The sequence below is a fragment of the Papio anubis genome, chromosome 2 (genome assembly GCF_008728515.1).
Source record: "Papio anubis isolate 15944 chromosome 2, Panubis1.0, whole genome shotgun sequence".
In the NCBI taxonomy this organism is placed as follows: Eukaryota; Metazoa; Chordata; class Mammalia; order Primates; family Cercopithecidae; genus Papio; species Papio anubis.
Window position 1 is genome coordinate 102,461,326 of NC_044977.1, and position 14,383 is coordinate 102,475,708.

At 40.1% G+C, this 14,383-nt stretch overlaps 1 protein-coding gene across 2 annotated transcripts in view; it reads right to left on the reverse strand.

Annotated features, from left to right (window-relative positions):
* Positions 1-7,268: 7,268 nt before the first annotated feature.
* The window catches only part of OXSR1 (oxidative stress responsive kinase 1), an 89,820-nt gene continuing 82,705 nt past the window's right edge, over positions 7,269-14,383 (reverse strand). For both annotated transcript variants that reach the window (XM_021934562.2, XM_021934563.2), the window contains 4 exons: positions 12,863-12,915; positions 11,267-11,335; positions 10,354-10,418; positions 7,269-9,932 (listed from right to left, as the gene is read on the reverse strand). In XM_021934562.2, coding sequence (XP_021790254.2) covers positions 9,858-9,932; positions 10,354-10,418; positions 11,267-11,335; positions 12,863-12,915 — 262 coding nt within the window. In that variant the 3' untranslated portion in view covers positions 7,269-9,857. The remainder of the gene's footprint in view (positions 9,933-10,353; positions 10,419-11,266; positions 11,336-12,862; positions 12,916-14,383) is intronic.

Consider the following 14,383-nt stretch of genomic DNA (forward strand, 5'->3'; position numbering starts at 1 on the left):
AGGTTCAAGTGATTCTCCTGCCTCAGCCTCCCGAGTAGCTGGGATTGCAGGTCCCCGCCACCATGCCCGGCTAATTTTTTGTACACTCTCCATATGGGAAGTATCAGGAAGATCACTGGCAACCAAGTCCAGGGAGCAGAGGGAGGTGTCCGTGTGTGGGGTGGAGGGAGAGGGAAGTATTATTCCTCAAAGATCCCCTGCAGGGATGGACTAGATGATGTCTCAAGTCTTTTTCAAATTTGCAATTTAAAGAGAGGGTAGGAGGCTGAGAAGCACTTGTAAGCGCAGTGCAGAGACACAGGCTCACTAAAAGACCGAGACCTAACCACAGGACCGTAGACTGCTTTCCCTCTCCCCACAATTTACCACATCATTAAAGGCCTATTTACTGGAATTCCCTTTACCCAGTACACATCATGTCTAGCTTTCAACAACAGATTACAAGGCATACTAAAAGGCAAAAACACCGTTTGAAGAGACAGAGCAGAGATCAGAACCAGACTTAAATCTAGCAGTGTTTTGGAGCAGTGTTTTGCCCTGTGACTTCACTTCTTTGACAGATCTAAGAAGAGTTATTCACGTTGGAATTACCAGACTGGGAATTTAAAGCAACTATGATTGACATGCTCTTAGGAAAAACTCAATTTTTCCTCTGCTCTCACACCAACAAAATAATTAAAAACGAAGGCTTCTGTGACCTCCAAATATGTGGGAATTTCTCCCCACCAGCTAGGAAGCAATCAATTCTGTAGCCAACACCAGCTGGGTTTCTTCCAACTCAATTCCAACACTATCTACTTGCAGATAGCATCAGACCCCACAGGTTGAGGGCTAGGTCTCCAAGACTGGTGTTCCCACTTTCAGACACCAGTCACAAGTCTGGGCCTCTGGAACTTCTGACAGACCCACTTAAGGTGGGGTTCCCCTGACACCTCTTTGGGTTAATTTGCTAGAGCAGCTCACAGAACTCAAGAAAATGCTTATGTTTACCAATTTATTATAAACAATATTTAAAAGGATAGAAATAAACAACTAGACGAAGAGATACATAGGGTAGGGTCTGAAAGAGTCCCAAGCACAGGAACTTCTGTCCCTGTGGAATTGGGGTGCACCACCCCCCCAGCATGTGGATTTTTTTTTAAGACAGGATCTTGCTGTGTTGCCCAGGCTGGAGTGCAGTGCACAATCATAGTTCATTGCAGCTTCATACTCCTGGGCTCCAACAATCCTCCCACCTCTGCTTCCTGAGGTCACTGGGATTACAAGTGTGTGCTACTGCACCTAGCTTCCTGCACATGGATGAATTATTGTTCACCTTCCCTGTCACCCTCCATGTGTTCAGCTCCCTAGAAGCCCCCGGTCCTGTCCTCTTGGGCTTTTTTGTGGAGACTTCATTCAATAGGCATGATATGAACAGAAGCATGGACAACCATGTCAAAATGTGATTGTACAAAAAGGGTATGATCTAAACCCAGCAAGCTCTGTCTGTTCAGATTCTTTTTGGCCACTCTGTGTAGCATTCCTTCCTCCAGGATATCGGGCAGGTCCTCCCTCTGGAATGAGGGCCTTTTATGACCCACAATCAGATTAGAGTCCTGCCTTGGGCAGAGAAAAGGAGACTGGAGAAGGTAAGAAAGAGAGATTATGTTTACTGTAACAAGGGTTTATGGGAGTTATGGGCCAGGAACTATGGACAAAACATACACACACACACACACACACACACACACACCCCAAAGATGCTAAGGGCTCTAATGGAAAGTAGACAGCATACAAGAACAGATGGGCAATGTAAGCAGAGAGATGAACATTCTAAGAAAGAACCAAATAGAAATGCTAGGGATCAAAAACACTGCAACAGAAATGAAGAATGCCTTTGATGGGCCTATTGGTAGACCGGACATGCCTGAGGAGAGAATCTCTGAGCTTGAGGATATCGCATAAAAACTGCCAAAACTGAAAAGCAACGAGAACAAAAACTGAAAGGTGAAAAACAGAGAATAACCAAGAACTAAAGAAAAACTACGAAAGGTATAACATGTGCAATGGGAATTCTAGAAGAAAGAAAAAGGAACAAATGAAATATTTGAAATAATAATGATTGAGGATTTCCCCAAATTAATGTTGGTCGCCAAACCACAGACCCAGGAAGCTCAGAGAACACCAAGTAGAATAAATGCCAAAAAACTACACGTAGGCACCTCATTTTCAAACTACAGAAAATAAAAGATAAAGAAAACTCCTGAAAAAGTCAAAGGGAAAAAACACACCTTACCTGTAGAGGAGTTAGATAAGAATTACATCTTTGGGAGGCTGAGGTGGGCGGATCACGAGGTCAGGAGATCGAGACCATCCTGACTAACATAGTGAAACCCCATCTCTACTAAACATACAAAAAATTAGCCGGGCATGGTGGCACGTGCCTGTAGTCCCAGCTACTCAGGAGGATGAGGCAGAACTGCTTGAACCTGGGAGGCAGAGGTTGCAGTGAGCCAGGAGCATGCCACTGCACTCCAGCCGGGCAACAGACTAAGACTCTTGTCTCAAAAAAAAAAAAAAGAAAAAAAGAATTACATCAGCTTCTCCTCAGAAACCACATAAGCAAGAAGAAAGTGGAGTGAAATATTTAAAGTGCTCAGAGAAAAAAGCCCCACCAACTTAGAATCCTGTATCCTGCGTAACTATCCCCCCAAAATGGTAGAGAAATAGAGACTTTCTCAGGCAAACAAAAACTGGGGGAATTTGTTACAAGTAGACCTGCCTTGCAAGAAATGTTAAAAGAAGATCTTCAGAGAGTAGGAAAATTACATAGGTCAGAAACTCGGAAGTACATATAGAAATGAAGAGTATCAGAGAAGAAATAAGTGAAGGTTAAAAAAAAAAAAAAGTTTATTTTACTTAAACATAATTGACCTAAAAGATAACATTTTCTTCAAAATAAGAGCAGCAAATTAGATTATCTTTGCTTGTGTGTATATATATATATACACACATATATAATATATATGCTTATGTGTAACTGAAATGAATGACAGCAATAATATAAAGGATGAGAGGGAGGAAACAGGATTATTTTGTATTGGTACTACCTGTGAAATAGTATACTGTTATTTGAAAAGAGACTTAAATTAGTTAGAAATATACATTGCAAACTCTAGTCAACTACTAAACAAAGATAAAAAAAGAAGTATAATTGGTATGCTAAGAAAGGGGAGAAAATAAAATCATATAAAATTCTCAATTAAAACTACAAAAGGCAGAAAAAGAGTAGAAGACAAAAATAAGTTTGAGGAACAAGGGCAACAAATAGAAAACTACAACAAGTGTTAGTCCAACTGTATCAATAGCTGATCACTTTACATGCCATCGGTATTAAAAACATCAACAAAAAGGCAGAGGTAGTCAGTGTGGATCAAAAAAACCCAAGACTCAACTGTATGTTTTCAACAAGAAACCCCCTTTAAACATAGACACATATAGATTTTTTTTTTTTTTTTTTTTTTTTTTTTGAGATGGAGTCTCACTCTGTAGCCCAGACTAGAGTGCAGTGGCCGGATCTCAGCTCACTGCAAGCTCCGCCTTCCGGGTTCACGCCATTCTCCGGCCTCAGCCTCCCGAATAGCTGGGACTACAGGCGCCCGCCACCTCGCCCGGCTAGTTTTTTGTATTTCTTAGTAGAGACGGGTTTCACCGTGTTAGCCAGGATGGTCTCGATCTCCTGACCTCGTGATCCACCCGTCTCGGCCTCCCAAAGTGCTGGGATTACAGGCTTGAGCCACCGCGCCCGGCCCACATATAGATTAAAAGTAAAGAAATGGAGAAAAATATACCATGCAACACTAATCAAAAGATAGTAGGAGTCGCTCAGACCAAGTAAAGTTACCAGGGATAAAGAGGGACATTACTTAATGGAGTCAATTTTCCAAGACGATGTAACAATCCTTAATGTGTATGTACCTAAAAACAGAGCATCAAAACATGTCAGGCAAAAACTGATAGAAGTGGAAGGAGAAACAGATGAGTCCACTATTACAGTGGACACCCACATGCAAAAAAACTGACCCTACAAACAATCTTACACCCTTCACAAAAATTAACTCAAAATGAATCACAGACCCAAACAGAAAATGCAAAACTATAAAATCCTTAGAAGACAACAGGAGAAAACCTTGATGACCTCGGGCATAGTAATGACCTTTTAGTTACAACACCAAAGACGTGCTCCATGAAAGAAATAATTGGTAAGGTGGACTTTATTACAGTTAAATGCATCTGCTCTGTGAAAGACACTGTTAGGAGAACAAGAAGATAAGACACAGACTGGGAGAAAATATTTGCAAAAGGCATATCTCATAAAAGACTGTTAACAAAACTATACAAAGAACTGTTACAACTCAGTAAGAAAAATAACTTGATTTTAAAATGAGCAAGTCTATTAACTATAAATGGGCTCTTTAACCTTCCAACCTCACATATAGTTAGAGAAACCAACACCAGGATATAATTTCTCCCCTATCAGTTCAGCAAAAATTAACAAGTATAATATATTCTGTTGGCAAGTCATGCTTACATAAGTAAATAATTGAACTCACACATAGTGAGGGAAAAGGGAAAGCTCTTCCTTACAGTAGAATTCCAATTCATAAATGTAGAATAAGTGATGGAAGCAGAAAATCTTCATTTAGTCAGAATCTGGGACAGTTAATTTAAAACAAAAAAGAAAAAAATTATTTAGCAAATATCACAGTTATAATTGAGCTACATAAGAATCATCAAAGAATGCTAACGTTTTTGAGCAAAGTTATGAGTAACAAGATTTATACAATCTCAAACTACCTCCTCACAAAACATTAATTAATTATAAGAGGAAAAATAGTAACTTTACAGTGGAGAAATCCAGCAAACACACCTTAACCAAGTGATCAGTTAACATGACCACTCATGAGATGTTTACATGGTGTGCTTCCTGATGATGAATTGCAAAGAGCCTGACATCAATTCAGTGGTTTTCTTTCTCTAAACGCATAGCCTGAATTCAATCATGAGACAACATCAGATAAATCCAAATTGAGTCATTCTGCAAAACAACTAGCCATCATTTTTCAAATGTGAAGGCCATGAGAACAAAGACCAGGAGCTATCCCAGATTGAAAGAGTCTAAGGAATTATAACAATTAAATACAATGTGAGATCCTGAATTGGATCGTGGGACCAGAAAGAGTAGTAGTGGGGCAATTGACAACTTTTGCATAACATCTGTAGACTAGTCAATATATCAATGTTAATTTCCTGATTTTGATCATTGTAAGTGGTTATGTAAGATGTTAACATTTGGGGAAGTTGGGAGATGGGTATAGGGGAATTCTTTGTATTGTTTTTGTAAATTTTTCTGTAGTCTGAGATTATTTCAAAACAAAAAGTTAAAATTAGGGGGGAAGTGGGGAGGGCTAAAGACCTGAACACACACCTCACCAAAGATACACAGATAGCAAATAAGCATATGAAAAGATGCAAATGTCATTAGGAAGTTGCAAATTAAAAAGACGTATCACTACACACCTATTAGAATGGCCAAATCCAAAATACCAGTAATAGCAAATGCTGTTAAAGATGTGGAGTAACAGGAACTCTCATCCACTGCTGGTGGGAACACAAAATGGTACAGCCACAAGGTTTGGTAGTTTCTTACAAAACATAGCCTTACCCACGATCCAGTAATCGCATTCCTTGGAGTTTCTCCAAAAAAGCTGTTGCTGTTTTCAACTGTCTACACAAATATCTGCCCTCAGATGTTTACTAAGCTTTATTCATAATTGCCAAAATTTGGCAACAATCAAGGTGTCCTTCAGTGGGTGAATGAACTGAGGTACAGACTATGGAATATTATTCTGTTAAAAAGAAATGTGCTATCAAGCTATGAAAAATCATTGAGGAGACTGAAATGCATATTACTAAGTAAAAGAGGAAAATCTGAAAAGGGTACATACTGTTTGATTCTAACTATATGATACTTTGGAAAAGGCAATAGACAGTAAAAAGATCAGTGGTTCTCACAGGCTAGTGGGGGAGGGAGGAACAGGTAGCACAGAAGTTTAGAGCAGTGAAACTATTCTGTGTGATACTGTAATGGTGGATATATGTCATCACGTATTTGTCAAAACCCATAGAATGTACACCACCAAGAGTGAACCCTAATGTAAACTATGGACTTTGGGTGATAATGGTGTGTCAATGTACATTCATCAGTTGTATCAAATGTACCACTCTAGTGGGGGATGTAGTGGAGGCTGTTTGTGGGTGGAGTCAGGAGGTGTGTGGGAACTCTTTGTATCTTCTACTCAATTTTATTGTGAAACTAAAACTGCCCTAAAAATTAAAGTCCATTAAAGAAAAAAACAAAACAAAACAAAACAAAACGAAAAACCTTGGGGTAGATAACCTGACTCAAAGGAGGAATCCCTGAATGGATGCACTGAGTATTGTTGCCAAACAAATAAAGCTAAGGAACCAAGCCTAGTGATATGACCTGATTTTGTCAGAAATGGGCAAGTGAAGGCTCAATTTGCCCTTGACCCTTTCCCTTCCCTCCAGATATACCATGGTCACTTACGAGTAACCAGTATCTCCTTCCTATCCCCATGATAGTTTGATTCCACTTTTATAACTTGCTTATATTGAAAGCAAACTCCACTAGCTGCAGGCCAAACAGTACCGTCAACTCCAAGGCTCCACAGCCCTGAGCTCTGAAATACCAGGACCCACAAGCAGTGTTATCATGGATCAAAAGCCACTGATGGATGATGAGGGAAGATTCCTCCTGCAGTTGGGAGGATAACAGGAATACAAAGGAGCCTAGAATCTTGTATAACTTCACCATTGCAATATCAAAGCCAAGAAGAGATAAGTTCAGCCCTGTTCTGAACTTTCAAGAGAGACTCCCAAGGGCTTGAATCTGACATCCTTCCTTGCCCAACAGCACGAGCAAAATCAAAGATTTAAAAAAGATCAAAAATTAGAAAAGGAGTTCCATATCCCACCCTAATTCCTTGGGCTGACCTCATCCCTCCCTTTTAGGGCTGCAGTTTCCCCAACTATATAATGGCTTTAACGGTTCTAGGTAATTTGTAGATCAACAGATACACTTTATAGTTTATATGTACTTTGGCTTCTATTCACATGAAAAATTAAAGTTGGTGGTGATTCCCTGACCCACAACCCACAGCTCTCTGCCAACGGCCACTAAAATAAAGCATCCATACACCACTACGGACAATTTACTCTTTATTGATTAAAAATGAAGAAAACATGCAGTAAAATACAAAGTCCAAAAAAAGGAGGAAAAAGTTGAATATTTTACATCTTCCATAACCTAGCATACATCATAAGGAGGAATCTCCACTTATTGGTACATCATTATTCTATCCTCCAGATTATTAAATATTATCAGCTGGCTCTAGGATTTGGTTCAAAACTTAAGCAAAAACCCAAACAAATCCATTAGTCATTTAGAAAGACCAAACATTTCACAAATAGCATTGGCACATATTACTTTGTGCTACAGTTAGTCCCTACTCCAGGGACAAGGGGATCCTGGGACCTAGTGACAGAGGTGCACTCTGAACCAGCATTCCTAGAAAGGAGTACAGTCACTCACTAGGTTACGTGCTGTTCCACCTGGGCAGTTTCTGTTCATGTATTTTCTCAGTATCACTGCACAAGCCAGCAAAGGGAGTCTACCACACATCATGCAGAAGAAATAACACTGTCCTGGGACATGGTGTCTGTCTTCTAATTCCTAGCAGGGCAAACAATGAACTGAAAAGAAGGAGAAACCCCAGCCCAATTCTATTTGCCATGACTGCCCCACTGCAGTTCACAGGTAATGATGGGCTAGAGAAAGTGAACAGGGGATAGGCTGCTGCTCACTCCCAGCTGGGCACCAGACCATCTCCACACAGAATGCTAGAACAGAGTGATACTACCATCCCTTGGATTCATAAATAAGTAGATTATGATGGGTTTGTTTGAAACAAACAAACAGAAAGACTCTAAGGTAAGCCACTAGTCTTGTGCCAAAGAGGATGCTATCTCTTTGCTATACCTCATTCCCACCTCCCCGTCCTTTTTCCTCTCCATCCCCCCCACAAAAAAAGAAAAAGAAAAGCTAAATATTTTTCTAGCAAGCTGGTCAATCTTCTTTTCTCCCTTCTGGTTCAGCAGGCTCCCTCCTTTTACCAAGACTGCTGGGACATTGAACTTTGGTGTCTGATTTTCTCACCTACTCTCCTCCCAACTCCCATCTGAAATTCATCCCCTCTTCCTCCCCAACATCCATCTCTTTCCCAACATGCCTTTGCACCTAGGGCAGGTGAAGAAAGCCCATGACTAAAACTAAAGGCTGAGAATGAAACAAAAGGTGTGACAAGTTATTTGTGGGGAAGGCTTTCAGATATGTTCCAAGAGAAAATAAGGTAAAACAACCTTGTTCATCAGACCAACACTTCTGGAAAGGGCTTGAGTGATTCTGTAAAGGGCAACTCTCCCCCTTTCCAGGGACCCAGAGCCCATCTTTGTGTATCTTTTTAAGGCCAGATTGAGTATCCCACTCATATATAAAACTCGGCAGGGTTACTAGCAGTTAGACAAAGACTATGAAACGGTAGGAAAAAAGAAAAATCAACCTCACTGATTATTCACATATTGCATTATGAGTGCTCTTTTTAAACCTAAAGAATAATTTATATTATTTCTGTAGAAAATCAAATGAACACTGTCTACTCATAAAACCTAAAGGTCACGGCACATGTGGTTTCACTTTCCATCTTGAGTTAGCTTCAGCACACAGAGACCCCCTCCAAAGGGTCAGTGCAGGAGAGCAGGCAGAAGGCAGGCCTCTCCGGCCCAGTGTGTGTCTCCTTTATTGCTGTAGAAATCTCAGCCTTGCATACCCATTTCCTCATGACTTGGAGGCCAGGCAAACTGATTTTCATGGGAGGATTGAGTTTTTCTTCAATTTAATATTTGAAAATAAATACTTCTCCAATGATATGAATTATGATTTTCCTGTTCAAAAACCACCTCTTGCAAAAATTCACATTTACAAGCCATTACTCGATGTTGTCTGTAAAAACAATCCAAAGTTCCACTTTGAAGGATCCGATGGCTGAAGTTCGGCTACAGTCAGATGTTTTGCACCAGCTGAAGTTAAGGCTAGCAACCCTTTCTGGAGAGAGCAATGAAGAAGGGGGTGCCTGAGGGCAGCTTCAGCAAAACGCTTAGAAACACCATGAACAAAACAAGAACACAGTTTAGGCTGCCTCCATCTGAGGCTGTGCTTTTTCCTAACAAAGGTTGCTAGAATTCACATCAGGTACAAAGAAAAAACACTAAATTAAATTCTCTGGGCTCCAGCTGAACAATCAATTCTACTTCAGTGGTAAAGAGATATCCCAAGATGTCCATATCCTGGCCGGTGTGGGGGAACAGGCGGGATGAGGAAGCCCGATACAGCTGCTACTTTTCCACCTGGGCCATCATTGGAGTAAGGCAAGAATGAGCTGACAGATCTCCCTCCTGGGTGTTGAAGCACGTGGGCCACTTCTCAGATGGAGGAAGACAGGGGACATATGAAGTAAGTTTACTAACGGAACTCTGGGGATGCTGGCCACTAGTGATCCAACTTTTCTTTTCCTGTGGGAAAAGGAGGAATGATGGCAGGAAGAACATAAAGACTTCTAAAGCTCCTAGCCGGGAGGTTTGTTGCTGGGTTCTTTGGCAGTAGTGGGTTTAGGCCAATAGAAGCAACAGAGATACGCATGTGTGGAATCTCCTTAGGCCGCCTCTTCCAGGGTTGTGGTTTAGCTGATGCTGAGCTGGGCAAATCCTATCAGTTTACCATCATCAGGAATATCCGAGCCTTCGACACCAGATGCCTAAGAACCAAACAAAATGAGAAACTGTGATTATTATAAACAAACTTGCAGGTAGCAAATAAAACTGACATGGGATAGTGGGAAGGTAGGCAGTGGGCAACAGGTCCCTAGGATACAAATAGGAGACTGACGAAGGTATTTATTCCAGAAAAGAAGGGGGCTGGGTAAACAGCTAGAGTCAGACTGGCTAATAGTTTCTCTTATGAATAGCCAAGGGGCTGGGGTCAGAGGTTTCCTGGCATGGACAGAGGAAGAGTGGCCACTCAAAGGGAAACATCAGCCCAGGGCACTGGGGAGGCTAAATGAACACAATCCACCACATTTTAATATCCTCATCACTCAGGGCACATAGAAGCTGGTCTGGAGAAGCTGCCAGTGTGTAAAAGGCAAGATGTTTTCATAAGGAAGAAGGGATGAGTACCAGTTTGAAAGTGACAGATCGATTTGACTGAGGTTCTTCCACAATTTTCTGCAAATTAGCTGCCACTGTAATCATACAAACAGAGAAGGTAATGAATGAGAAGTTACATAAATCCACTTTCAACCGTATTTTAAAAGCTTAAATGGTAGTTAAGAATATGCTCTGTACAATCAAAATGGAAGCAGACAGATCAAATAATCACTCCCCAAATGAAAGTGTCTTTTAAACTGATTTCTAAGTAGTACACCTTGAGCCACTGTCAAATTAACTTTCTTTAAAATGTTGTATTAAGGTAGGAAAGACATGCAGGTAATGAGGTATGATTTCCTGATTTATGGATCAGAAACCCCAAGGCCAGAAGTCAACAAACCAGCCTGTGGTCTGTTTTTGTTCTCCGGCAAGAGAGAAAAAACTAAGAGTGGTTTAAAAGCGACAGACACTGTACATGGCCCGCAAGGCCTAAACTATTTACTATCTGGTCTTTCATGGAAAACTGTGCCTAAGGACATGGTCTTTTCCTTCAGTAACAAGGACCTGTGGCCTCATTGGGCCTTCTCTCTTCCTTCCTGCTTTTCTAGGACTAAATCTCTAATGACTTTTGTTCAACTTGGGCCACAAAAATTAGGTATCCAAAACAGATCAGATATGACCAAGCTTACTTTAACCTGTTACTTTTGCCATAATTTCTATTAGTCTCCTAAAGACCTTGGGTGTGCTTTCACTTACTATCATTGGAAGTCACAAACAAACTCAGAGGTGAAATTTTGTGTGTGTTTAAGGAACTATCCCATTACCTATAATTTCAGCAAAGCCAAGAACCATCAGACCTACTCAGTGAAATTAAAAACCTGCTTTTCTATGTACTAAGTATACAGAGACACAGGAGCACATGGGCAGAACGCAATGGAGTTACCTATTACTAAATCCCTTCCGTCGACCAGGCCAGCAGAAATGAGTTCCTGAGAGACACCCTCCGCTGTATCTGCAAGGACAAAGAAGACAGTGCTCTGTTTTTTGTGCATGCTTGACACTGTTAACGCTCACAGCTCATGTGGGTGTCAGTGTGCCATGCTAGGCCCAAGTTGGCTGCTAAATCCACAGAACCAAGAAGGCAGGCAGGGTCTTCCTCCCAAAGACTTTTCCTACCACTGGGATTATCTGAAGTGAGGAATTCTCACAGATCTAGCTAGAGGGCAGAATCTGTATAAACCAGGTGGCAAATATCTGGTTTATACAGCTCAATGTAAAGATAACTTTCTAAATGGTGTAATGTAGATGGATTCCGGCCCAGTTAGAAAAGCACCTGACACTGATGTTGCAGAGGAAATTCCTATTTTCAAGTACAGTCCTGGACTGAGCTCTCAGAGCTCTGAGACATGATGTTGAATACTGAGCATCTCTAGGGCTAAAAAACCAAAATGATTTATTCTCAAAAACTGAGGCAACAATTTTTGTCTCAAAAAATTTTTCTCTTCTCTTTGGGAATCATACTTCAAGTTTTTTACTAAATTCATTTACTTTTTTATTCTGGTGGGCTTTTCTTCTTATCTAGTTATCCCAGGTGGTACAATCTGAGCAATGGGTATAACTAGAAAGTAAAAAGATGAGGATAGAGTATCCCCAATTAACCTCATCTTCAACCAACTCAGTAGTACTGGTTCCCAAGGGCTTGAAAATGAGCACCTCAGAGGGAACAGGAGGACTGCTGCGGAGAGCGTCCACACATTCACACAGGCAACCAGCAATTTGAATTAATTCCTGAAAATGTGATGTTGCCTGGTTTTTAAAAAGTAAAACTGGTAACACCTCTGTACACCTGCATCTTTTCTCTTTAGTGGTTAGTTGCTGATAATAGTGAGACGGCAAGAAGAATAAGCATGATACACAGAACAGATACTTGCTGGCTACTCCCCAAATTAGAATCCTGAGTAATAAAGGCAAGAAACAAAACATGCCTTGTTCAAGGTGAAGTTCGACAGCCAGAAACAGTACATGACAAGCCTCAGCTTCTGTCTGAGGAGAGAGGAGACTGCAGACCTTGTTTCTTTACCATCATGGAGGACAACCATGTATAAAGCAAGAACTCTGGATTCTGACAGATCTGATTTGAATTTCAGCTCTACCTCTTTCCAGCTGTGTGACCTTGAACAAGTTACTTTGCCTCTCTCTAAGTCTTGATTTCATCATCGATAATATGGGGATAATAATTTTTCCTTAGTAGGCTGCTGTGAGAATTTAATAAGATAACGCTTAAGACAATGCCTGGCCTATACTAAGCTGTAAAGAGCTATTATATATTTATTACTGTTTGTGTTATTATACAAGGTTTTCTAAATGTGTTTAGTAGTCTACGAACTGCATTTTTATCTCACTTATATGCTCCCCAAAACCGGGAAAATTTTTATTATCCTTTAAAAGCAAAACTTCACAAAGGACAGAAACTTCACAACACATTTCACTGAATCACAAATTAGAAGCTATTTTGTTTTCAATCCGTTTGATGCCTCACCTCTCCCAGGAGTAAATTCAAATCGAATATCATTTAGTTCTTTTTTGGAATTCCTATGAAAGAAAGCAGAAGGCATAAAATAAGAATTTCTAAATTTATGCAAAGAGATTCTGCCAACATGTATTAAGAAAGCTGTGCCTCAAGAAAGACTGTTTTGTTCCCATAGATCATACGATGTATTCAAATATGTTCACACTGCAGAACTCAGAGCAAAACCAATTTAGAATGACCATCTAGTTGACCTACAACCCTTTGAATCTATGTCCCTTACTGATCAATATAAAAATTTCATGCCTTTGAGTAGATTCTTATATGCCCACTCCCATCCTTATTCCCATTAAGAACATATAAAACTAAGAGAAAATTGTATGAGCACAGGGAGGTGTGATTAAAATTATACAGGATGCCTTTTTCATCCTTATCCGCATTCCTACATGCCCACGATTCATTGCCTACCACAGGTGATCAGTCTTGGCAGACTCATAAAATGAAATACACGATACTCCCTCAAATTCCATAGGAATTCAAACAATATATGAGAGATGGGGATAATAAGGAAAAATTTTAGAAGTAGTGTTTATATAGGACTTAACAGATATGCAGGATTTGGGTAGGCAGAGAGGATAGGGAAAGGAATTGGGTCCATACTGATAGCAGAGTTAATACATGACTCCAGAAATTCAAAAATGACTGGTGAGGTACAATTACAGTGATGACCACACCACGTACTGAGATAAAGCAGGATCCCTGGAGGTTATAAGGTTTAAAGACAGAGAAATGAGAGCATTATATCTAAGGGCAGATATGCCTGCTCACTTATGACTCAAATCTATTTTATATAAACAATGGAGAGGGTTTACTTCTATTTGAAGAATAATATACTTGAGGATGTTACTGAAATTGTGCTTAAAATAGAACTACCCATCTCAAATATAACCTGCCCCAAATGATTTTCCCTTGCACTGCGTTCTCTCTACACAGGTACATACAAACTTATATTTCTGCATGTATACACTACCTGAAATTTGCTTTTAGCTGTGTAAGTACATAGTTCAAATCAACTTCCAACCTAGACTCGATTATTAAGGGAGTCATTTAATTTTCTCTTTTCTCAGTATCCATCTTTCCACAGTACCAAAGAGTGCTATACATAGTCTGTGCTTAATACATTTCACAATAATTTTCTTAAAGTGTTATTCTTTACGTAGAATTAAAACAGCATGAGGTTGTCAAGACATCCTAGTAATTCAGAATTTTTGAGATGAGACCAGGTATAGTGAGTAGGCTTCTGTAAAGGAAAGGTAACCAAATCTGCTTTTCACATTTATGGCATAAATGCATTGCTCCTAGTAGCCGGGAGCAATGAGATTCTCCTTACCACATTCTCTTAAATTGCTCTTGCTGCCTCTATCTCCAATTATGACCTTACCGAAAGATGACTAGGAATTCATACGTGCAAGGGGAATGAGTTAATGGTAATGCAGTGGAACTCTTTTTAAAAAAATGTTAGTTTTAAAGGAC